Source organism: Leptosomus discolor, chromosome 4 (assembly GCF_034619465.1).
Source record: "Leptosomus discolor isolate bLepDis1 chromosome 4, bLepDis1.hap2, whole genome shotgun sequence".
NCBI classification, from domain to species: Eukaryota; Metazoa; Chordata; class Aves; order Leptosomiformes; family Leptosomidae; genus Leptosomus; species Leptosomus discolor.
In genome coordinates this window covers 9,187,138-9,214,507 of record NC_141394.1, presented here as the reverse complement: position 1 = coordinate 9,214,507, position 27,370 = coordinate 9,187,138, and the positions used below count along the sequence as shown (strand labels likewise).

Genomic DNA, 27,370 nt, shown 5'->3' with positions numbered 1-27,370 from the left:
CATTTTGTACCTAAGCCAAGGTCTGCAGAACTCATTTGTAGCTCTGTTTATTTCAAAGGGTTTTCATGTTTGCAGTACGTAAAATGGCTTTCTAAGCCGGCAAGAAGAGCCTGCTCCTGTGCAGTGCTAAGGTACTGCTGTAGGAAAGAAGAATGTAATCTTTCAAAGATGTAAAACTGCCTTTTGACCACAGTGTACCTATTAAACAGAAGTCTCATGACATTTTAGTAGCGCAGAATCAGAGTTTACGATCTTGTGAGTACCTCCACATCTCACCTGCCTAGAAACCTCTCAGCATTTCAGCTGCGTAGGCCAACTTTTTCCAAACATTTCTCCTACGAAGAATGAGTGAGTCTGCTGAAAACCATCGCCGCTCCCAACTTACGACTCCTATACCCTCCCAGGAAAAAACACTTGATTAGATGCAACATATGAAAACAATACATTTACCATACGTGGCGGATACGAATACTCGGTAACTTTTGCCTAGTACAACTCATTCCCTTGGCCACTGCGCTTCATAGCACCAAATCCTGCCTCGCTGCCTGGAGCTTTTGCTGGATTAAGATGCTGCTTTCACTTTGTACCTGGATTCTCTTTGCTCCAGCGTTTGCCAAGCCTTTGGTTTAGACCTGAAGTGGGCAGTCACAGATGTCACCCAACATTATTAACAGGAGGTGGAGCTTGCCCAGATCTGATACTTGTCTCACCAGCATCTTCCTATTGGTTACAAAGTCACAGCAATACAAATGGTATATAACAAACCTTTCCTGTAGTTACAAAGGAATTGTCAGGCATCTTTTTCACTTCTCTACAATTTTGTACAATTGCTAACACAAGAATATGTATACATATCAAGCATGACAGTGACATCAATGTAAAGTGACCTAAAATTACACTCAAGCTGTTTCTTAAACCAAAAGTAAATAATCAGGATACATGTAATAAGTCCTGAGCTACCCTCTACCTCCAGATAGCTCTCTCTTTCCACCGACTATTGTATGATTAAGAGTTTTCAGTACTTACACCATTACTGTTCATTTTCTGCATGATTTATTTTACACAGAAGGAAAACAAAAGAAAAAAGAAAAAAAAAAGTACAACCGTAGCAAAAGATGAAAGTGTACCTTTCCTCTTTGCTATATATAACCACTGGGAGCAAAAAAGGTTAAGTCTCTTTTATCTTGAATACATTTAATAAATTATACCTCTTTCAGATCAGTTAACTGCTTTTCATACTTCACTGACACTTCTCAATAAACTTTACTGAAGTCTCTGAACAATGTGCAGCTGTGAAAAAAGCACTAGCGAGATGGTAGGATGCATGAGAAATAAGCGAATAACAAGACAAAAGTTCTGATTCCTTTATGTGAAGCAACAACACAGCCCGCTGCAGCCAGTCCATACAGCACTTGCAACCTCGCATCAGAAGCGGGAGGATTTAAGAGAACAAAAGTGATTAAGGGGCTATAAGACCTCTGGTATGACCAAGGACAGAAAAGGAGGCTCTGCTTTCTGAAGAGAAGCTCACAAGATGGACACGTTAAAGTAAATCAAACAAAGAAGGTGACTCAGAAGCTTCTGTCTCTGCACCCCACCGCCCAGGAACAAGCTGATTTTCAATTAAGTTAAAGGTGTGAAAACCAGGGCTGACACAAAAAATACCTCTCCATAGTTGAGTGGAACTCAACGCCACCAGAAGTCACCAAATCCACAAGGACAGCAAAACTCCCAAGGAGGGACTAGACATTTATAAAGACACCAAGGTTATTGAGTTTTTATCATATTCAATGCCACATGCCGTGATTTAGGCCAATATGTAACTGTTGCAAACTACAGCAAGAGCCAGCATGGAAAGCTATAGGTAGGTTCTTCTATCTTGTCCTGAAGCACCTGGCATAGATACTACAGGAGAAAGAAAAGATTTTGGGTTTGAAGTTGCAGAATGAATAAGAGAAGGGCATAAAGACATTGCACGCCTACCTTTTTACTCTAACACACAGATTTGCTTATTTTCCTTGCCACATCAGTTCAGTTACATAAAATATAACTACATCGAATCTTCCCTTATTTTAGTCACATTTTGACCAATATGACATAATTAAAAGATTTCATACTTATTTATTAAAAAAGTGGAAGGAGAGCTACTATCTATTAATAACAATAGCTGACTGTTGGTGATTTGTGTGTGTCTGTGCACAGAGTATGAGAAATAACTTTCTTTGAATGCTGAAATTTTTACAGGAACTTTTTTTTCCTTGTGTCAGTTTTACTGCAAACACAGTATGTGCGTGCGACTGTTTTTTTGTGAGATAATGTAAGAACTGGAAAAAATGTATACTCCCTCTTCTCAGTGTTTTCCCCAGTGCTCTATATAGCTCGCTATATATTATTTCCTTAATAATGAATACTGTTGTTCTAGCATAGCTGTCTTCTGACTATCATCTGGTTTTACTTAAGTCATTCTAAAAGGCTTGGGGTTTTTTGGGTTTTTTTACACCCAATTCCACGAGTAACTCATAACATGCAGATCAGCTAGGTGAGAAAAAGAAAAGGTCATGACAATCAGGAAAATTGTTTAAGGGGATTATTTAGCGCAATCAAGTATTTGTTAATGTTTTCCCCTTCTACATAATGACTATTTTCTGTTTGAAAGTCGTTTGTTGCAAGAAAAGGATATCTCTTATTCCTGTAATATCTTAAGAATACATTTAGATATTTTCCTAGGCTTAATATATTCGAAAATGTTGTCTCAGAAGCATATTAGTTGACTTCTATTCCATTTTGACTTACCTACACTGTTTGACACAAGCCTTTGATATCGCTATAATTAAATAATATTAGTCAACTTCTTCTCTCTAAATCAAACTGGAGCTGAGGCAGTATAAAATAAAGACAAGCTCCAGGATACCTTTTTGGAGTCGGTGCTGTACCCTTAAAAGTTGGAACAGAACTGTACCAAAATTATATTTCTATACATGATTTATTTTTAATCCCGAGGCCAGGTTTTAATTCCCGAACCCTGTGCCAGTTAGACTTTGGTCCATCAGCGGTCATTCTGACTTAGAGATTACAATAAATTCACCAGCCTAGCATTTGACCATTTACTGCATTTTTCCGGCTAGTAGTAAAGCATTCTAATTTATTGAGCCAAATCTTTGCATTTTCACAGAAGTTTTACTCAGCATTTAATTTGCCTAGTGAAATCTCTATTATTCCAATATTACATATTAGCAAATAATAAGTCAAACTTCTGCATAAAAATTATTGATAAAATTACTGATAAACTGTTTCCTGATATGCCTCCCTGTTTACACACACACACAATCACGCTGCTGTACAGATATTTTTTTAAACTGTAGGAGATTTCTCTGGTGATTTTTCCTAAATGAACACAAGTGGGTTCAATAGCAAGTTCAGGGTTATGTGGTTATGACAGTTGCCAGGACAGAGATCTGTCAATTCCAACAGAGAACTGAGAAAATTCCATAATACCAATAAATAAATAACACATCTACTGCCTAAAAGCAAAATGATTCTAAAAGAAATGAACTTAAAAAGTGTTAGTTATATTGCACACTTGAAGCAAAACTGAGATTAAAACTTAACAGAGGAGCAATTGTGTCAGTATACTTCTCAGTACATCTTTGGCTGTACTGCCTTTCCTTTAGGGGCCCCCCGAGGAAAACTGTAGCACAGTATATATAAACCAAAGCTGAGTTTCCGTGTCATTCAAGGAAGACAGCACTCAAACACAGGGTGAAATCAGCTAGTAAAGTAAAGAATCGCATTTATTCCCTTTAAATTCTGATGCAGTTTCAGCGCTGAAGGCCCCTGTACTTTAATGGCAAAGCCAACGAGGCTTGGCCTCTTCAAGAGGCAGTCAGGACTTCACAACACAGCCTTATGTCTCCTCCGTTGTGTCTTCTCTGGAGGAACAGTCTCCTGGTCAAAATGGGGTGGTCAGGACCCTTTCCATCTCACCAACTTTTTAGACAGAGCATAGAGCTTAAGATGATATTTAGGATCTTGTACCAGCAATAGACTTCATTTCATTCACTGATGCAGCCAATAAATACCTGTGCAGTAAAGCTTAGCAGCTAAACGAGGCTACCTGTAGGAGTATTGGAACGGTTAACTCCCCCATAAATGTGAATGCTCTCCTCCTTAAACACGCTGTCAGAAAGTTAACCAATGACCAGTTACTGAAATCATGTCCTAAAAATACCTCACTGGCCCACCAGAACTGACGCAGTGGTACAAAACAGCACTGGAGGCAAATGGAAGAGACAACGCTACCTTCCTCTTCCCAACAGTCATCACTGCACCGGCTGCTCTTCTCTTACAAACGTTTGCCAAATATGCCGACGACAAACAGCAGGGAAATGTTTGCCCTTAATAAACTTTCCCCTTTGCTTTCCTGCTCTGCCTGGTGGTCAGCCTGTCATGAGGCAACTGGGTTATACTGTCTTGCCCTCTTTTTGGTTTGTGAAACTTTTCTCATGGATTACTTTTTTCCCCCCCTTTATTTCAGTGGGTCGTGACTCTGGCATAACTTAACTAAACTTGTCTGGTCCCAGGTACTTCTACCTCAGCAAGGTTCTGTAGAAGGGAAAAGATGGTGGTTAGATTTGCTCTGAATGTCCTCGCAGCTGTGAAACGTGGATGGCAGTGTTGCTGGAACAAACTCTCTTGTGAGGTTTCCTGTACTTTGGGCTTGCAGTATTGCCAAGAATATTCCTAAGGCAGCTTTTTCACAGTGACTTGGAATTTCACACTCTAGATGAAAGCAATGCAAAAGCAAACGAGAAGCAGAGTTAAAATGAAATAGAGTATTTCAGGTTAGCTGTGGTAAATTCAAGAAATGAGCAAGCTTGAAGGAAGAGGTTACTTCTCTTTCCCTCCCTTCACCAGCTAATAATTTCCTACTTAATATTTCCTTCTGATTTCCCTGCCATCTGTCAACAGCGGCACAGAAGCTGCTTTACTTTATCTGCTATTTATTGCAACTTGACCTCTCAGACAAAAAGTCCGTAAGCGTACAGTTCATGGATTTCAAATAGCCTCTGGATCTCTGCTTATGGTTGGAAGCAACTGAAGTGGCACAGTAGCATAGCTGGCTTATCTGTGTTTTTAAAAAGGGCTGTCCCCTCTCAGCCTGGGGAAATTTAGTCCTGTAGGACTTTATCCTCTCTGTGCTTAAGAATTCAACATCAAACACTGTATCGTGTTTTACCCGTAAAACTCAAGGCAGGGAAGAGCAAGGCAGCTCTGCTCCCCACGACCAGGTTGCTGGTCTCTTGAGGAACCTCCCAAAGCAGCCTCCATTCTGTGCGTGTGCAATTGCTCACATGAGAAGTATTTCCAGCTCCAGCTTCTCCGAGGACATCTGTTTAACTTCTGACTTTTTTTTAAAAAGCACCTTTTTGTCAGCAGCTGAAAAACAAGGAGACGTGTTAGAGTCAGCCCTGGAACTGCTGCCGAGCTCTTGCATGGGCTGTGCTTCGTGCCAAAGAGTTACAGCACTCGGGTCTCACATGCAATATTGTCTGTGGCGTAACCACGAGAACAGCTTCCAAGCCCTGCAGATTTAATGAGTCTGAGCACACTTCTCACATCTCAAAGCAGAGCAGCTGGAACCCGAAACAAACATTCAAAGCTCCATTTCCTAAGGACCATACGTACAGAGAGGGCCTGATGCTAGCGATAAACACCCCGAAGCCATCGATTTAGTAGAATTTATGAATGGAAAAGTAAAGGTGCTCAAATTCCAGTCAGGTTGCTTAATACAACTATTTGTCTTGCTGTGAGAGTAACTTTGCTAACATCATACGATAAAGCTTGCAAGTCTCTTGGCTTGTCTTTTATTGCCTAAGTATCTTTTACTGCACTGGATATACATAGAGACAGTGATTGAGAATACATGTTTTAAACAGTCATCTACTGGTATAAAAATCCAGACGAATGCTTTTTTTGTTTGGACGTCTTCATTCAAACACAGATGAAGAACTAGATGAAGCATCAACATCTTTCCTGCTTTACACAAGCCAAATATCAGGGCAGTCGCCGATGTATTTTTTTTTTTTTTTTCAGAGGCCGAGTGTGTAGAGACGCAGCCTTCATTTGCAGGGAAATGAAGAGAAGTCTGTAGATACTTTCCATCTCTTGCTTCTCTAATCCTATTATTCTGCATTTCATAGCCCGGAAACTTTCCGGTCCTGCTGAACAATTCTCGGCGCATGTTTCCTTTGCCAAGAGCTAATATATTATTCTACAAGAGGTGCAGAGAGTCAGTTCCAGATATAATACCAGGTTTTCTCTGATGCTCCTCAGATGCCTATTCTTTGTAGGAGCTGCTGCTAAACCTCTATGAGAAACACAGGAGAAAGAAGTCACAGCCACAGTATTCATGGAGAATATGAAAAGAAATATTGTACTTTTCAGGGAATAACACAGCTTGGGAGGGAATGAGAATGAATCATAGTGAATCATTTTCACTCACTGAATACAGCAGAGAAATGGGGAAGGGGGGGAAGGGAGGACTGTAAAGATATTTGCCTCTGTCATTCTATAAAGTAACAGCTAAACCTTCTCAGGACTCCTTTAAAAGCTGTATGAAACATTTAGTGTAGATACACTTACTGTACAAGCACTTAGTAGAGCAAAATCATACAGGAAAAAACCCACGGGCTGTTTAACAGTGGCAATGAGTGCTAAGATGACAGAATCTGGGATGTGGCATCCAAGTCTGGGTGGTCTGCATAGAGCGAAGTACTGCACAGATCACCATGTGAAATTACAGGGCAGGCAGATAGACACCATTCAAAAGTAATAGACAAGTGTGGTGATGGACGAGCTCTTTCAAAGGGTGCAGGAAAGATTCTCCACCTTCTGCCAAGCCTAACTTACAGTAACAATTTGCCCTGAGGGCAAAGACAGTATCTGTGCCCGCAAGAGAAGCCCGTATAGGTATATATCTATATGCTGCGTGGAAAGGGGAAAAAAACCTATGGCAGTGTTACTACAAAACACCTTTACACCACTGTATAAGGGATCATGGAGATGCTTGATTGGTTTAATTACACTGGTTCAAAATCACATCAACAAATTATACTGGTACAAAATGTGCTTTTAGAATGGGCCTAACAAGTACAGTCTAACTGGCCATGAGGCCAGTGGAGAAATTTTTCTCCTAAAAATTAAAGGTCTTTATTTAACACACAAGTACCCTACGTATGCCTTGTCTGGATCAACTTCTGTAGAGCGAAAGTTAGCTGTATGAAAGAAGAAACACCTCTCATCTTCATTTCTTTTTATTTTTTAAAAAATATTGCTTTTAATTTAAGGATTTTATGAAATGATTTGAAAAAAGTTACTCTGGTAACATTCTGGAGAGAAAATACCTTCAAGAAGATAAAAAGGTCATCTGGCACCCTTCTAAATTGGAAATCCTTTGAAGAGAACGAGCTAAACGCTTTCTTTTTCATAAACAGTGCTACATGTAGGCCTGCGTTGTGATGACGCACACCAACAGCTGATGATGAGGAGGGTTGGGAACTGAAATCTGCAGGGGAAAAAAGTTACGAGGAGAAGACCGGCACATACCCTAGGATTTCAATTAGGAGTGTTCAAACACCGCCTCATCTCAGATGCAGCTGTCTTGGAGAAGAAATAAATGCAGCTGTCTCCGGAGACACGGCAGAAATTTCTGTAACATCAGTGAACAGTGTTTACCTAAGTCCATTTTTCACTGACTCATCCCCACACTGCGTTGCTACAAGTTGGCCTCTGCTCGGGAAGGCAGCTTGGCAGGAAGATTCCCCTGCTTGCTCAAGGCCTTCTCACTGACTAGCAAGGGCCAAGTTCTCTAGTGGAGCTGGAAGATGTGCCAAGCAGCGTAACTCGGTTTGTTTTTCTTTTCTTTCTCAGTCATAAGACTGAGTTGCTGCCCTGCACCACAGAAGATGCAAGTTAGGACGGTGCTATGATTCAGACTGGGTAGGAGGAAGAGAAAAGTATGTGCTGGATGCACAGGGCACGTTGGCCAACCCAGCTAGATGAAACCAAACGGAGAATGCTTTGCTGACAACATGAACAAAAAGGAAGCCACTCTACCAGAGGAAGGGGAAGGAGAGCTCCCCTTCCCACTCCTTACAACATGAAAGCAAAGAGCTCCAGAGAGGATTTTACCAATAGTAAGGAGTCCCTGAACACCCCAGCACAGAGCTCTCAGTTTCCTACTCCCCGCCCCACATTTAATTTAAGATAAAAAGAATGACTTCAGCCTTGCTTTGGGGGGGGGGGGGGGGGATAAAATAAATCTACAAAGCACTTTAATGACAAACCCTTACTGAGATGACTAATTCTTTGCTGGAGAACAGCACCTGAAGTCGGAGCTTTTGTGTTTGATCTTGTGTCTACGCACACCTTCATGGGGAACACACGAAGAATTACAATATGATCTGAGGACTAGACCATGAAATTAGAAAAAACAATTAGAAAGAGGGTGCACACTTTTAATGATCTGGGTAATTAAACATTGGAACCATTTAGCAAGACTGGGGTGGATTTTCCATATGGCTTAACATGTTTGTACTTAGACTGCTTCGTAACATGCTCTCTTGTAGCAAATTTGTAAACATAGTTTGGTAACACAGATTTTTGCTTCAGCTTGCAGCAAGCGCATAAACAGATTTAAAATGATTAACAGGAAGGCTAATAAAAAAAAATGAAATCACACTATCAGCCACTCTGGTAATCCCACCCACCTTTCATACAGCACAGGGAGATTTCAAGCAATCTCTAAAAGGGCAGATTGGGTTAGAAAAGAAAGGCAATATTCATAACAGATTTATAATTAAAGCCAAAGATTCATTTCCGTTTGAAACAGATGGTCAGGCAAAGGCATTCTGGATAATTTAGCAAAAGCCTGTGCTTCAACTAGCTAACAAAAGCATCGATTTAATCTTCCATCTAGTTGCACAGGGTAACCTGTTTATTGCGATTATGGATCAAGAAATATCTGCATTGCCTAAAAACTAACATGCTCGCAGGACCAGTGCAGATCCAGAATTATGAACAGCATTACTGCTTTTAACCAAAATAAATTAAAATGGCAAGCGAAGGGAAAGACAAAAAAGAATTTCAAAATTCTAGAAAAGAATGAGAGATTGAGGGCTGAGTGAATCAGGAGAAACCTAGCACAATTATAATGAATGTGAGATACCTAAAATACCATCAAGATATTGTGGTGGAAGTAGTGTTGGGTAAATGCAGTACGTTTGATAGACAACAAAAAGTAAGTTTTTCTTTGTTTCTTTAAAGTAAACTAAGGAACCACAGTTACAGTATTGAGTGGATAAAAATAAATTGGGTGGATAACAACAGCACTAGAAACATGCTTTCATACCTTGGGAAGTCTTCCGTCTTGGGAGACAGTGCAGAAGAGAGCCACTGACATGTCTTTCCCCCTGGGAATAAATGAGTGTTGGTAACATTACACCTACAGTGTTTTTTTCTGCCATCTACCCTCCCCGTAATATACAAAAAGCAATTTAGTTTTACTGCTGTCACATCTCCCTTATTAACTCACAAAACGCCCATTTAAGCCAGCAAATATTTCACCTGGATCGGTAAACAGCAGTGACTAAAAACTCTCAGACCTGCCCTATTTTCATTATGAAAGCTGTTAATGTTTTCCAGCAGTACTGACGCCCTTGCAGTGCAGCTCCACTTTTGTTTATATTTTCAGAGAGTACTTGGTGGGAAAAAAAAAATTATCTTTGGGGAAACAGTATCACTAGGCAATTGCAGACTGAATAAATTCTGGAATTAGACGACAGTTCTACAAATATATTTGATATCGTCGTAGGGAAACGATTACTCATCAGCTGCAGCAAAAGATTTTAGGATACGAATTATTAAGTCAGCCTGAGTCTTCCCCAACCCTCTGCTCCTCCCAGCTGAAGCGCAAGTAGTAGCTGATTCTACACTGTGACCTTCGCCTCCCAAGTCCATTGGGATGATGGTGAGAACATCCAAACCCGCTCTTTGTCTCCAGTCTCAGCACGCAGCAGCTAAACCAGGCAATCCAGAGGCCACCACAGTACCACGGCACACCGATTTAAACGCTGCTGAGAGGGAACGCCAGTAGAGCACACCTGATGAAGTGTCTGAGGAGGGATGGCCTTATGGTTTAAACATTAGGCTCCAATTCAGGACATCCGGGCTTTTGCCAGCCTTTCCTCTGTCACCTTGGAACAACCTATGTCTTATTTTCTATGTGTAAAACAGAGAGAGAAATAACGCCCTGCACCGCAAACTGTGCGGGTAGGTTTAGTAAATGTACAGAAACTGCTCAAAACCAAGCGTGTGCACAGTGAAGGAAAACAGTGGAAGAAATAACTATGTGTATATATATCTCAGGAGTATTTCAGTGAGAGGGAGCGAGTTTCACCATCTAGTAGTGATAAACCAGTATGTTGCACTCAGAACCAGGAAAATTAGAATGAGGATTTGTCCACAGCAATGGAAATGGAGTAGTTATTTTACGGCATTGATTACTCACCTACATGACCTTCAGCATGTTCTTTTGGGAAAATGCAACCTCTAAAACACTTCAGTTATGCATGCTACCCTGGAGGATATAGCTGATTAAATATAGTATATCTGATTTAAATAAGTATGTGTTAAACAGTGCCTACCCTCTGGAATCATGAAATGTGAAAAAGTGACTTTTGAAAATCCGCTCCTTAGAGGAGGACATCCATATTTTTCCTGAATTGGACATTGTAGGCATGGCTGCTGTTAGTATTCTTTACCCTCTTTATTTCATACATTTTTGTCTTCTGTTTTGCACAGGGGACTTTTAGAAAATGGCTGTAGAAATTGAGACAAAGAACGGATTTGCTGTGAGAACACATCAAATCCTTTTTTCCAAGACAGTTTCAAACTTCTTCTTTCCCTGTAGAAGAATAAACAACATCTAAGGAGTAAAAGATTGCCTCACACAAAGCAACAAAAATAAACGTAAATACACAGCCAGTTCCCTGCCTGGGCTCCTTGACTGGGAGTGCCATCCCGAGACTGAAGCAGCAGGGGATGCTCTAGGCTCAGTGCAGCCTGTAGGGCAGAGTTTGAACACTACAGCTACCTTCCATCACAGGAGATTTAGGCTTTCAAGACTCCTGGATGCCAAACTCTTTTGCTACTTGAACCAAGCAATCAACAGGTTAAAATAACTCTGATAGTACAAGCAGAGCATACACCAAACGGCGTTAGCACTGGCTACCTGACAGACCTCCGACGTAGCTGGAAACGAGAAGTCATCATTAAAAGGAGGTGCCTTCACGGGAAGCAGCGCTGGGTCCAGCCCGTGCAAAATAACTGCAGAGAAGATTTGCAGGTGACACAAAGGCTGCTGGAGCGGTATACAACAAGGAGGCCAGGGCAACCGCAAAGGGATGCAGATTACCTGAAAAATTCATAGAATCACAGAAATTCAGCCTCTTCAACAAAATATGTTTTACTGAAACCAGCTATGGACCGATGCGCAGATTATGTGTAACAAGGAATGAAGACGTACCAGTAGAATGCTTGGAGTGGTGAGAAACCTTAAATCAGTTTGAGAGTCACAAAGGACATGCAATTCGTTGGAGGCAGAGGAGTATTTCTTTCTTCTCAGGACATGATATTTCTTCCTTATACAGCTTAAGTGAAACTAATACTGGAATATTGCATTTGCTTCTGATGTCCACATTTTTCATAGTTACTGAAAAACTGGGGAAGGTGTGCAAAAGAGCCTCATCTCCTATTCAGGAACCGGAGAAAAAGTGCCATACAGTGATTAGACTCTAAGGACCTGATCTATTCCAGTTCTAAAAAAATTAAAGATTGGAATACAGAGGTAGAATCATAAGAGGAAAACACCAGGTGCCAAAGGACTCTTAGTCCTGGGGATAAAGACAGCATAAGGCTGGAATCTCTTGCCAGAGAAAAAAATCCAATTAGAATGAAAGTATATGTACTTTTAACTCAGATATTAACTATTGCAAGAGACTTACAATGGGAAGTAATAGATTCTTCATATTTTTCTGCTTTAAATCAGAACTGGATGCTTTTCTCCATGTTTATTCAAGTAACAGTTCTCTTCTGATTGACTAGGTTTTATTTACAGAATTTACTAGGTTTGAGTAATGACATGGGAATTATAGAAAAAGATAGGAAATGGCAACCTGGCAAGCTCGTGTCTTTAGCAAGACACTGTGTGTTTAACAAGTCTCCCGTATAAGCAGACAGGACAATGGGAACAGTTATTATTTGTTTATAAATGTAGTTGAATTTAGGCCAACTTTATATGAAACGCTGTCCTGTGTACCTCTGAGGAACAACCGAGAAAGCCATGATTTGAGCTGGACTTCGAGGACTGTCTTTAGTACAAGTCCTCATGCTGGTCTTTGCCAGCATGGACGAGACGGAAACAGATGTCAGTGAGATCTGAGCCTGCTGAATCTGTAATAGAGAGACCTTCAACTGATTTTACTATAACTGTCCCACAAGTTTAGTCAGCGCGTGGAAGAAAGCGATTGGAAAGAAAGGACAGGAACCAGAAAGGGTACTGTTTCATCTAAACTTGCTCATGATCTGGGGATAACTATTGGATCTTGGCATACTCACATGCTGAAAAGTTTGATGACTTTCCTGTTAATGACTCGGTAGCTGGGGCTGTGGGAGGCTGAGGAGAGCGGTGGGAGTGGAAGCAGCACGGTATGTTCCTCCTGACGCAAACCAGGCACTTCTTGTTCTTCTCCTGCTGCCATTCTACACAGGGGGGTTTTCAAGCAGACTTTCACATTCAATGTCGAAAGCAAAATTAATCATTTAGCCTTTTTCCTTTCAAAGAGAAGGAAAAAAAAATCTAGTAAAAATCTCAAAGAAATCATGTTTAAAGACAAAAGGTTGTGAGTTGCTGAAGTCATCTGGGCTGAAGGCCAGGGCTGTGCCCTCCCTAAACCCTTCTTTGTGGAGGTGAATGTTTATTAACTGCAGATACTTTCCTCTGCTGTCCAAACAGAATGGAGGTGACGTAAATGTAATTTTCAAATCTTCCATAGCTACAAAGTAATCAGAGATCAATTACTTAAGTATATTAGAAATAGGTCTTGCTATAAGATTGCTTAGCGATTACTTGAGAGCCTAAACAATTTGGTAAAGATAAACACCACTGACCAAAAAGCTCCAGTCTGCTCTTTGTCAACTATATTCACTCCATCCAGAGTGATAAAATGTAATGAAATCTGCTAATGAAACTGGAACCAATCACCATAAAAAAGGTATGCTGTCAGAGAAAGATTTAGGAGGGTTGCCCAAAGGTAAGACATTACTAGTTACACCCTTGGCCTTAAAGTTTTGCCAATATCTAGAGCTTTGAAGGCTGCGTTTTTTAGAAGAAAAACAGATGATGATAGATGACACATTTCTTTAATGACATTCAGTTCACTCTCCCAAAATGTTCCTTTTACACAACTTGCAATTTCTTCATTCCAAGTCACAGCTTGGTACTCTTCATTTCCTCACAGGGTCATGTTTCCTCTCCTTTTCTAGCAGTCTTAAAAATAAAAACATATCTCTGTTACCTAAAAGGAATGAATTAGTCTATTGCATTAGATTTTGGCAACTCTCTCCAGACGTACTGGATTCTGATGTCCTTTTCCAAACAGCGCTCTACATACACGTAATGAAGAACCATTCTTACTTTTAGAGCCCCTTTGACTTCCTCCTGCATGCAGTTCTGTGCTGGCTAATCTTAACTAGCAGAAGCAAAGCTGCATTTAAAGGAGGAATAGACAGGGCCTTGCCAAGTAATTCTCAAAAGTGATCGTTTTAAGCAAACCTAGGGAATGATGACGAACATCACGGCCTGCACTAATTGTAGGTGATTAAATACTTGACTTTTACTGAGACTCTGATGCTTATAAGGAATTTTAAAAATATGTTTTTCAGGCTATGTTGCTATGACATTTCAGGACCCTGTTCTCCACTCATTATGGAAATTCACAATAAAAGTCATTAATCAGTTCTGTTACTTTAGTCACAAGCTAAACTTTAGCAACGTTGCCCTGATTATAATTGAAACGAATGGAATTTATGAAATAACTTTAACCATATCATGGACTATACCTTTGTTGCAACATTAATTCATTAATCCAGGCCCTTCATTAGATCTTCTTTCATGCTGTTAACTGCATTGATATCTTTTATTATTAACTTGCTTGGCAGAGGCGAAAAGCAGCATAATTCAGGGAAAGAGAACATTTTTGTACTTTCACACTGGCCTGCCTTTCACACAACCCCTCCACTTCATCAAGACCTTGACGTATGTTCCACAGAAATGAAATGAAGTACGTTACTGAGTACTCTGCTAAACAGGAATGGAATGCTGAAGTGGAGCTTGTGTTATCTAACTGCTAAATTAAAACTTACGCTCTTTTTTTTTCTGTGGCAATATGCATTCTCTGCCTGTTCTTGGAAACAAGAAAATAAAAGATTGAGAGCAGCAAAAGAAAAGTTACTGCTGTCCTGAGACTACAGGTCTTTAAGTCAGCAGTCAACAGGTATACTGTATATTCCAGTGTCTTTCTCTGAGCTAAAGTTATCTTTTGGAAAAGCAGACCTACACTGATGGTATTATTTATAGTATATGTAGTATGAAGTAAACCAGATTTTACTTGCTTTGCTTGAACACCACTGATGAATATTCACTGGATTTAAAGCAAGATGACAAAAGGAACCTGTAGTTAGTCTGTGAATCTCATATGCTGAAAATTACCCAGCACTTTTCCCAGGACTTGTGTATAATGCACAACAGTCAGCAAAGGTACATCCTTTGTTCATAGAACTCCATATCTGAAAAACAGACAAACCTATAAAACATACCACATATTATTTTCTTCCTTTCCTTTTCTTTCTTCAGAGGTTTTCTGAACCACCTTCAGAGTAGAATTCAGACATATTTTGCATTGTAACTGCCTTGTGGAAACTACCCTTATGCTTTGCCATCAACCGAATCTGAAGCCCCTTCAATTGACAGAAATTTTAACAGCAAGTCCATTCTGAGTTTATTCCCTATAACTGCTGTGGTATCTGACCTCTTATGTTCTAACTTCTGCTGCTTCTCACTTCCTGTGCAGAAAGCTAATGCTCTTTATAAAGGGCAACGTTCAAAACGCGACAGCAGTGTAAAAGTGTGAGCGATGGCTGCTGAATGTGCAGTGCGTGAAACACGGAGAAAGGAAAAGAAGCTTATTCTGTGCAGCGTGATCACAAACCCCTAGGTTTCAATGTTGTCTAGCCGCACCTCAGACAACCCATTATGTACAATCCTGCACAGATGGAAACATGAGTGCTTTTTCATCAGCTTGAAATCCAATCAGCACCCATTACTTCCAGAAAGAGAAAGTTGCTGGGTTTAATGGCCTAATTCACTTTCCAAAAAGCCTCCTGTCCCAGCAGACAGAGGAACCTTTTGGATGTCTTCAGACACTAATGACTCCATTAGCTACAATAACTCATACCCCGTGACTGAGCTTTGCAACCACGTGGACTTTCGCTCACATCTTACAACATGACCCATACATAAAGACCGATATTTTAGATTCACTTACCATTCTTGGTGCTTCTTCCACTGGTCTTTAGCTGTAGCCAGGATAGCATTTTGTCTCCAACTTTATGTCAAACTAAATAATAACAACACCACCACCACCACCACCACAACAACAACAATTTAACATGATTATCTAACCATTAGGAAAGTAATTCAAAGAACTTCAGAATAAAATTGAGAAAACCTGAAAAGGACAACACACACTATGTTCAGGGAGCACAGCTCACAAGGTAAGGCTTTCTTGCTTCTGGTTTGTTTTGATTTTTGTTTGGTTGTTTGTGGGTTTTTTTTTCTTTCTCAAGTTTTTCTTTCTTCTTCTCTTCCCTGCAGTTATCCTTCTCACTCTTCAGGTTGCCCTGGTGTAAAAATGATGATCCAGGATCACAGCTATCAACAATACATGGAAATGGAAGAAATATTGTCTCCCTGCTCAGGCTGCTCCTCCCAAAGGTGTGAATGTCACTAAGACAGGATCAGAGAGTTACTATCAGACCTGCCTTTTTCTTGTAGCCATATAGCACATGGAGAGCAGAAGGCTTGAGACAACTAAAAAGTAATACGTAAATCCTCCCTGCCTTTCTTCCCCCCACCCAGTCTTTTTCTAGATCTCTTAAAAATGTGGGTGGAGGCAGAAGTTACTGACTTACACCAAATATCAACTGGTTTTCAAGAGTGCCTTTGCACAAATGTATCAGCCTGAGTAAAGTAGTAACTCCCTTGCTATGGCTGCCCAGCAATTAGGACTGTTGTCTTTCCTTCAGAGTACAGGACTGTGGCTTCCGTAAGTCCAGGAGCCTTTTTTGAACTGTTTGCAGTGTTTACCTAACATACCTTCCCTGAGACTGGGAGCGTAACCCATTCTGAGACACAAATAACCTGTGAAATCCTGCTGTGAGTCTACAAACTACTTACAACTCTGTAAACAGAAAGGCAGGTTTGAGAGCTCTAATGGTATCACCAAAAACTAGAGACCGTTGTGGTGCTGGAGTGAAAAGTAGTATTGCGTGACAGTAGACAGAAAAATTGCAACATGGTATTTTCACATCAGGGTCTTTTCAGCAACAGGTTCAGGCAGGTTTCCAAATTGTGGGTATTTTCTCACCCACTCTAAATCCAACTTTTGACCTGGACTAGGTCAGAGTGCCAATTTCAAGGGAATCAGTCTAACTAAGAGCCAGTGCAGCCTTAGAAAACATACTCGCATTGTGTGCTCTACAAAAACTTACTCTTGTGGCACATTTATTTAGTATACAGGCATGCAAGAACTGATCTGCTGTTCCATTTTCCACCGATTACTTTCAAGGACTCCCATTTTGCCTGAGAGAGAACAGATATAAATAATTATAGAATAAAACATTGTCAGAGAACAATGCTCTCTGGTTGCTTCAGTCCAATAAAAGCCGAAGCGACCATAAAACTTTCATGGAAAAGGGTGATCATTGATTCTATGAGGATAACACTTTACTATAGTGACTCGTTTCTGTGAGGCCAAAATAAATTAAAATACCTTAGTCCTTCTTTTATATATATTTAGCTTACACAGCTGAATTTGGCCTTTTTAAAATGACCTTTGAAAGTCAAAAACGTTACTATTTCCTTCTAATGCTGAACTCAGTGTGCAATACAGGGATATTTCAAACATAAACATCATGATTTATGTGTTAAGTTGTAAGCTAGGCAGTATAATGCTTCAAAATCAGTTCCTTCTTTCTTCACTTCTCTCCTAATGTTTATTACTGAAACGTAGATTCTTTCCCAAACTAGAAAAGGTACATCATAAAAGTCATCATTTCTATGTTTGTCCAATTTGTAGGTGTACCTCTGTACAGACAGCTGATCCAGACTAACTCAAAAAGTCACACTTTTTCTCAGCGACAAAAAAAGACAGGTGTTCTCTCAAACACACGAATTTTATACACCACATTTTGGAATATAATATCTCAAGATGTTGTTATTTTTTTAAGAACATCAATAGTACATTTAAAAAAAAAGCGAGAAATTAAAGAACATTTGAGTTCCTGATTACTCACTGAATAGTCTGGATAGCCTTAACCAAAGCTAGTCAGATTTCTAAGAAAATTAATTAGTCCTCTTAAGGACCACACAATATGAGAAATAACAGTGACAATATTAAACACTTATGCAGATACACATCATCCTTTTATAATTATTATTTATAGGTAACTTCAAGAAGCCCATTTCTACCTTCTCCCCAGTATATTCATTACAAAAGTAACTCTAAAATACGGCCAACTTGTTTCTAAGTTTTTATTACTGACAGCTTTATTCTCCTTTAGAGCTGAAAATATGCAATTTACTAGGTTTTGGCAGGGTATATCTGCAGTTAGTTTCTTTTCAAAAAAGGAGGGGGGGGCTTCGGAGCATTAGACATGATTCAGATTTTAGTGTGCACTAATTTCATGAAAGTTTAATTTTTCAACTGTAATCCATTTATATAAATACGATTTCTGAATCAGGTGAGATGTAGCTGAAAAGCATGCTTATTTTAAATTTTACCAAAACATAGCTATTTAACAAATGAATCATCAATTTTACTTAACATAATTCACCTTGAAAGTTGTAAGTGCATATGTATTGTAACAGTTATCTCACCAAGAATATACAGTCAGTACATCCATCAATCACCCATGCAGACACCTTGGAAAAGGGCAAAGTTTGAACCATGTCTCAAATTACACACACAAATGAAGAAGAAATTGTGTTTCAGAAGCAAAATGTCATAAAATCATTCCTGCACCAAAAATAATACTAATAAAAAAGCTTACTGAGCTCATTTAAAATAAACAAGGACAGAATTGCTATCTTCGATGCAAAAAAGAGACAGACTACTTTTATAAATGCCATAAAAATAAACTATTTTAATAGATAACATAAATAAAAGGTTTAAAGTAGAATTTTCCCCCCAAACATAAAGATGGCCTAGCTTCTGTACAGAAACTGAACAAGATTCATGTGTCTACTAAATTAAATAATCACTTTGTTACATTCAAAATAATTGGAGGCAAGTACATAATAAAATGATGCACCTGAATCATTCTCCTTTCCCATCCTAGCAGTGTATACAGTATTTTCTTGTTTTACAGTACTCTGAGGATATGGATCTGTTAAATAAAACTCTTGAATGATAGAGTGGAAATAAAATTAAAAATCAAAGGGAAAAAGCCCCAAACAACCCTAGCACCCAAAGGGGTACCTTGCATCACCCAGTAATCAAAGTTTTAATGGAAGAGAAATAAGTATTGTGCTGTAAAATAAATTATGTCCTTTACATATTGTTGTATAGTTATCTTAAAGTGTTTATATATTACATTCACTTTGGTGATGTGTTTTTTTTTCTATGCCTATTATAAATTACACATGGCGTGCGCTAGCTGTTCACGTGTCTTCTGGTTTTACTTCAAATGGGGGGAGCCTAGCACATCTAGGAAATCTTAAAAATATTTCTGATTTATGTAAGACAGACAAAGTCTAATTTAAAGCAGCTTTCCACCTATCATGCCCCCCTCCCCAGCACCTCTAAAACGTTACTCTGATGGCTTCATGTTTTTGCTGTGTTGTATCAAAAAATGTCAGTTTGGTGACTAACACTTTCTGACCCACAGAGGTTCTCAAGTTTTGTTTTTCCTTTCTCTCTATGAATCATCTGTCAGTTTGAGAACATCTGCCATTAACATCTCCATACTCTTCAAATATTCCAACTAATTTAGACAAGGAATCACCATTTGTCCATCAAAAATGAGTTTCCTGAAATTAGGTGTTATCGCCGTTGTTATCTGGAATGTAGCTGTGATGGGTGAGCACCATTCATCCCGTACAGGAGAAAGTTTGTCACGTGGGTGTTTACGCTCACTGGAGGCAGAGTGCTGAGACATCTTGTGCTGGTGAAATCAGAGAAAAAAATTAAAAGATGACAACTTTCACCCATAGTGCAGAGCTAGCATTTCTACTATATTCTGTCAGAAGTCCAGGAAAGTTGGGCCAAGCTGACTGAGACTTGGCAAAAGAGGGTGCTTAGTCTATCCACCAGCAAGACGTGAACGGCAATGTAATGATTGCCCTTTCTTCCGATTTGCTTTTTTCTTGTTCTTGTTCTTCTTTTGCTTATTTGCACCTTTACTTTTATCTGATTTCTTTTTCTTGTCGTCCTCCTTAAACCAGGGACCCCAGACTCCTCCATTCAGCTTCGGGTTACTCCGAGGGTCCTTAGGTGGGTATCGAACAGGAACCGCTGTCTTATTAAACTGTGAAAGCCTCCGCAACAACTGCTTCACTACATCTGGGTACCTGGCAGAGAGGTCCACTCGCTCGTACGGATCGGCGGTTATGTTGAAGAGCCACACTGTTTTGCCAGCTGACCAAGAAACACGTTCGTTGTGCCAGCGGTTGGGGCCAGCGTTGCTGAAGGCCTGTGGAGGTACCCAGTCACTGTATCCCGGATTTCCCGTCAGTAGTTTCCAGTGATTCACTCTGATGGCAGACTGAATCGCAGTGTTCCAGATCCCATAGCCAGCTGCCCAGGACCCATTTTTGGCTTTGGTGTAAATCGGGTCAATGTTGTGCAAGATGTCCACCCGTGGAGAGCGTCTGCCCTCGCTAATGGTTTCCCATATATCATAGCCATCCAGCTGGATCTCTTCATCGATCTGCCCTTCTGCCAGTGTGATCAAAGTGGGGAACCAGTCTGTGATGTGCACAAGTTCCTTACACACCGACCCTTTGTTTTTCAGAAGGGGGCTATGGACAAACCCAACAGCACGGATACCTCCTTCCCAATAGGTCCCTTTGCTTCCTCGGAGAGGCCAATTACTTCCTCCGGCCATTGGCTGCCCACCATTATCTGAAGAATATATGATAATGCTATTCTCGTAGTAACCGTGCTTCTTTAAAGCAAGGGTTACGTTGTTTATGGCTTCATCCAAACAAGCTAGCATCGCAGCATACCTTCGCCTGTTGATGTTATTTATTGATCGATAATGTTCAAAATACTTGCCTGGCGCCTGAAGAGGCGAATGAACAGCTTGGTAAGCAATATATAAGAATATAGGTTTCCTGGGGTTGTGAGAGGCTAAGATTTGTTGTACTTTTTGTGTGTACATCTGCGTCGAGTAGATGCCGTTGTCATGATCCCAGGCTGCGTTGTCGTTCTCATACAGGTCATAGCCACATATCCCAGGGCTGTCACATTTGAAGTGAGTGTAATAGTCGCCGCTGCCTAAGAGCGAGCCAAAGAAAGTGTCAAATCCTCTCTGCGTGGGCATGCATTCTCTGCGGTAAAAGCCCAAGTGCCATTTGCCAACCATGTGTGTTGAATAACCGACCTCCTTCAGCTTCTGAGGTAGCGTGACGTTATCCAGAGGTAAGCAGTTGGGCTGGGTTGGCCGTATAATGGAGTGCTGAAGGCCGGTGTGTATCTGGTACCTGGAGGCAGGGAGGAAACAGGCATCAGGCAGGGGCAGGGAGAAGAAAAGCTCAGGCCCTTACACATGGACACCCATGCGCATAACTGTGACAGAAAATATTCCTATGCACGCAGCAACTTTCTCTGGAAATATTTTGAAGCGCATATGTCAAGAACTAACGAGGTCATTCTAGTAAATCTGCTGAAAGAGGAGAACGGCATCTGTTTCGCTTCACAAGCGTTTAAGAGCGGCTCCCCCACCTCCTTTGGCCAGTGGGCAACAATACTGAACAAGAAACAGGACGCAGCAGCATCACACGCTTCTCTCCCTGCTGGCCTCACTTTTAATGTTCTAATTTCCTCGTAGCTGTGAGCAATGTCAAAGGCTCCCAGCGGCAACGTGCTGCCTGTGAACCATTATCTGGGCTCTACGATTTTAAAGCTAGCAGTCAAACTCACAGACCTTTGCGGCATCCCTTCTGTGTGATACGAACCCTAGGAAGCAGAACGATTGTGTTGCTTTTTCTGAGCCTGAACAAGTACCACAGCACTGACTGGGAACCGGCTCTCATGGCCTGCGCAACACCGAAAGCCCAACAGTTGGACTCCTGGCCGCCCATCACACAATACGCGTATGGGCTATGACTTGGCGCAGTCAGTACCAATGTTATAACGACTGAGTTGGTGGTCAGTGCGCACATGGTGGGGCCTGGCTCTGCTCTCTCCTGGGACACCTACAGTCCCACGCTCTGGCATTTATCTCCTGAGTAAGAGGGATGAGTATGTGTGGACAGCAAGTACCCTGGCCAAAACTCAAGGATGTGTAAGCAGTTACGGCGAAAGAGGTTTATGCGCGATCACTCGAAAGGAAGCAATCATTTCATGACTGCATCTCTCGTTCCGCAGTCTTTTTCTATCCTCACCTAGCTGTTCGATGAAGTGTTTCTTTCCATGAATGCAGCTAGTCAAAATACCTATATATACAGGAGCACAGATATTTTGGGGTACCTTCTTTTTCCTCCACAGAAAGCTTACATGTGGCCCCATTTAACAACGATTATAGAAAATTATGTGGACAAATACAAATTTTACAATGCCTCATAATTTGCTAGTGCTAAAAGTATCTACAGCATATAAATATGCTGGACTTCGAGCATATAACAGCAGTATATTTAAAGGATAGGATAATAAATTCTGCAGTGCGGTACAGCCTATGTGTAAAGAATACATATGGCCTCCATATGATTAGAAAATGAATTCAGCATGGGCAGTAGTAAGTACCAAAAATCAAGGACAAATCCGTTTATATCAGTTTTACACTAAAAAATAAAATGTAACAGCACACTGTAAACCAAAGAAGACTTCTCCCCAAGTGTGAGAACAGATTAAATTCTCAGTCATGAATAGAACAGCTAGGTCCACCGATACTGTGAATGTTCCCCCCCAAACGCTTTTTTATTAATTTGTGGTAGTAGGAGTCAGGACTTCCTGACACATTCTGCTAGTATTGCCAATCTGTTTGGCCTCCTGAGCTGTCTAGAAAATTAAAAACATGAGGCTCTGCCTGTCCATAAATAACTTAAAGTCTGCTTTTATATGGTGTCTTCCTGGCCAAGATCTTAGAAGGCACCATAGATGTTTAATTCCTGCCAATCTGTAATAATTGTGTAACTCCCATTTTATTCTTGAACTTACTTCCACAGAATCAGAAGCTCTAGTCTAACTAATTTATTGCAGAAGCTTTGGGTGTTGCACTCCCCTGCTTCAGGCTAGCCTGTACTCAGTACACTGCAGCACTGCTGCTTTTCTTTGTCTCTCTTTTCAGACCACTGTTTCCGTTACCAGTTTGTGGACCTGGAGCCCTGCCATCCAATTGTCCCCAAACACACAAGCTGGTGCTGACACAGGAGATACTTCAGTAGTCTCAGAATCATGGGTTTCTGGGATCCACACTTTGCTTTTGTAAAAGAAATGTCACGCACACGCAAATACCCACATCTTTCCCATGATTCAAGTATAATATTCTTCTCCTTTTAAAACAGGTAAACCGTCGTAAGGAAACCACGCTGCGTAACGGCACTGCCCCATACTTCAGCTCACTCCATCTTTGAGAGTCCTCAGGGAACTATGCTCACAAGACATTTCATTTCCTTCTCTTTCTCTTTCCTCCGCCTTGTTAAACTCTTTCATTAAATTCCCCTTATTTGATCCAACAAACAAAATCCTTGCCCCCACCCCGCTATTTCAGTAAATAGCTTCTGCTTGCTTGAACGCTGCCGGCCTCCTCTATCTTGAGATCAACCCCAATCCCAGCCGGGCAGTTCCTCCCCTGATAAGCCAATTTTGCTGGAAGTCAGAATTTTCTCTAAAGCGATGCTGTTGTAATAGAGATCCTTCCACCCTTCTCCTTGACACAGAAGCTGAGCCTGGGGGGAACAGGCCACAGAATTTGCAACACATTGCAAACCGATTTGCCTCCTGACAAAGCCTACACAGAAAGTATGATATTCATACAAAGTTAATTCTCATAAAGAATTCATAAACAACACGCAGAATCCCCAGCTAGGGCTTTTCAATTATATATCCAAGCATGAAATTCCTACACTGTTAATCTGACAAATAGGCGACCAAAAACCCATCAAGCCTCAGTTACACTTACTCTTCTTAGGAAAATATCCGGCAAACAGCAATGCATGTTATTTCAGCAGCGCCCTCGGTACGCTATGCAATGCGCCGGCTACAACGCACGTACAGCAGCCCTGCTTCCATTCTCTGCGGCTGTCTTTTGTCAGCAGACTTCGGTGTGTTTCCCATATGTGTGTGTGTAGGCTATTTATGGCATAGCTATGCTTCTGAATATACATATACGCGCATATACAAATAGATAGGCATTAAAAAGGGATCCGCAAAATAATCAATTTTAAGTAAACATATTTCAACTGTAGAAACGTTTCAAAGGAATATCAATCTCTAATTATCAGAATATTCTTTGCTGTTACAAAAATGGTCAAGATTTGTTCACGTTTCTGTGCCACATGCCTTCCTAATTGATCCATTATGTGCCGATATTACTTTTCAGTGAAAGTATTTTGCTTTCAAAGGAGTTGCAGACCATTCATGGGAAAACGAAGTAATCTGAGCAAAAGACAGTGATTATATGGAAGGAAATGGCATTAATAGCAGTAGGAAAAGTGTCTCAACATTACTGTTTTGAAACTGTATTTAGACTGCGCAAGAGAAGAAAAACCCAAACGAGGCAAAACGTTAAGGAAATAAGAGGCAGATGCTGATTTTATCTAGAGGATAAACTCAAGAGCTCACTAACTGCCACGAAACGTCTGTGAAAATACGTTCTATAGATTTCATCACTTTCTACCACAAGATTAGCTAATTCTTTAGAATAAACTGATTTAATTTAATCCCAAATGCAGAAAGCAAATTATGATCATGAATAGTCTGGAATTCATTATGATAAGTACAACACTAGTAACCAGCTAAATACAAGCAAATGCTGACAGGCCACAGAATCTAATCTCACAGTCTTTTAGACTTTGACCTTTATGGACAGTGTTTACGTAAAGATGGTAGATTGATAATATTCTGTATAAAGTATAGAGGTTGAAGACTTGTGAATACTTTATACGCATGTACTATTCTCTCTTTCTCCCTACCCCTCCAAGTTTCTAGATCATGGCTGTCTCTATATGAGATACTTGAAATTTGAAATTTGCAGAACAGGGAACTAAGTCAAATTTACGTGAAATGTTCAGCCAATAATACGGACATTGAAAATTAATTTATCCTCACTACATGGGGACGGCTCTTCTTTGCGCATTTTCTACTCCTATTTCTATTTCACTAGCGTGGAAGTTGTTTGGATGTTTACAGTAAAAACACTGTGGTAACTGTTCCAGCTAAGGCAGCTGTTTAATGCTAGTTGACTGCTACACCGCTTTGTTTACTTGTTTGTAGTGGAAACTTTAAAGCAATGGACTCCCAGTGGGAGTATCTTGATGACTTCATAGGTCCTTTGTTTCTTGGATGCTGAGAGAAATATTTTAGAGGTTTCTCTAAATAAATAAATAAACAAATCAATCCTCCATCCTGAGTTTGAGCTCATGATACTGCTTTCCAACATGATTTCCCTTCCTGTTTTACTCCAGAAAGACACAAAGCTAAGCCAGTGGCTTTCACATTACTCCTACCTTCAGTCTTGAGGTGCAGAGACCATTAAGTTGTTAAAGGCCAACTGTACATTCAAGTGCCAGAGTCTTTGGGGATGTAAATCACCACCTAGACACTAAAGTCAATTTGACCTGAGCTTGAGGAATGCACTAACGTTTGGAGGGTTAATTTCCCCTTTCTGATGTCCTCAGTAAAGCTAAATTAGTTTCCCAGTTCGCATCTGGAGAGCAAATCAAAGTAGAGAAGTGGATCAATGACAGTAATCTTTGCACATTTTCACTACTATTCCCCTGAAGCAGAGAGCAAGGCTTAAGGTTTGCATAGTAGAAGAGATTCTCCTGGCATGCCTCACATCCCCATGGTGTTTCTGCAGTCATAAACATATGTAGGCCAAAACAGTTTTCCTTAAAGAAAGTTTCCCTAAAGAGTTTTCTATTGAGTGTTTTCCCCCTTAACTTCAGGGTGGGTTCTGCACTGAGAAAGAAGCTGGGATGTTTCTAATTTTGTAACGTGCATCTACAAAACTATTGATTTTAAGCTTTCATAATCTTAAAATACTGCATTAATTGTCTTCAAAATGAGATTCTTTCAAGGCTCACTGAAGATTAACAAAGAAGGGCAGCTTCTAATTTCAGGAACTTTTGCTAGCACAGTTCTAGTCAGTACAGTGGAAAAATGTATTTTTATGATGCTTGTGTAGCTCAGGATATGTCGAAAAATTTTTCTCAATTTTTAAAATAATAAACTCTAGCCTAGCATTTAGAAAAGAATATTTTAAATTTTAAAAACCCTAATTATTTGCCAGAAGGAGGTGCAAAAAGAGCGATAGCACTGAGGTATGCATGCTACATTAATTATAGGGATCATTATTGATCATTACGCATTTCCTTGTTAAAAACAATAAAACCCAGCAAGTAGAAACTAGTCTATAAAGTAGGGACTGCTAAAGAACAGGCTTTGACATCTTACCTGAAACCCTTTGTATAACACAACAGCTAGAAATATAGCTATTCCAGAGGAGTAAAGAATATAGAAATTGGTGACATTTTTTGCTTGGAGGTTCCCAGTCCTCAGAGGTCCAAGTTAATGGGAAGAAAAAAACCCCAATATCCCACTTGCTGCCAGCAAATCATTAGAAGCAGGACTTGATGACCAGTAAGAGAAACCATATAATAAAGACTTCTTTATAGTGGACTGAGGCTTTATCATGGAGTCCACAAACCCTGGTTGTTTGAAAAAAAGCTGTTGCTTTGGGCAGATATGTTTACTCTCATTTACCTCGAAGTTGTTTTGAACTCTGTAAGATGCTTGCGAGGGAAGCAGAAGCTGCCTGGAAGCTCTTCTGCTTTCAGCCCTCTGAACAGGCTGGTAAAGAGCATGGCAGAGAGATGCAAAGTTCCTGATCAGATATGGACCGACATGAAAGAATCAGACAAAAATGATTTTGCATTCAGAAATATTTGCCACAAAAACTAAATGTTTTATGCTGAATCTGCTAAGGTTTTTAAAACTCAGATGAGCGAGTAAAGCTGGAAAAGGGGCAGGTTGATACCGGAGACACTGGAGCAGAGAGATAGAGCTAAGCTGGTTTAAATGAGATGCAAATAAACCTATCACAGCCTGACATGAATTGCTGCAAAGCAGTCGGCGAGTATCAATGCATAGTCCCTTCAGACTGATGACAATGAAAGCCATAGCCTGTAGCCACAGTGCTTTCTCGTTTGGTGTTAAGTAAATTTACTGATAAGCAAAATATTTTCTAAATATTCATGTCTCTCTTATTTCCAGTCTTTTCCTAACGTAGAGACAGATGACAAGTCTTGCCTTTGCTAATTTCCACTTACCACGCTCCCATGAGAGCAAAAGCAGGCGGTAAGTGTCTCAGCATTTGTTAGGGTAGCGAGTTTGAGTGTCCGTTCTAAACGAGACCAGGCTAGCTAAACTCCATCAGTCACATCTCTTCAGTACTGATGGTCTATGGCAACTGTGCACTAGTCCATGTCATACACTTTCCAAGTGTTGGCATTAAAGTTTTGGGTTTCATGCAATATAGTCTTCTCAGAAACAATCCTGAGGAGCCTTGAGCCTATACTATACAAGTTACA

The 27,370-nt window shown here is 40.3% G+C and overlaps 1 protein-coding gene across 1 annotated transcript in view; it reads right to left on the bottom strand.

Moving 5' to 3' along the window:
• Positions 1-19,698: 19,698 nt before the first annotated feature.
• The window catches only part of ARSJ (arylsulfatase family member J), a 44,729-nt gene continuing 37,057 nt past the window's right edge, over positions 19,699-27,370 (bottom strand). The window contains exon 2 of the mRNA XM_086464323.1: positions 19,699-21,100. Coding sequence (XP_086320449.1) covers positions 19,699-21,100 — 1,402 coding nt within the window. The remainder of the gene's footprint in view (positions 21,101-27,370) is intronic.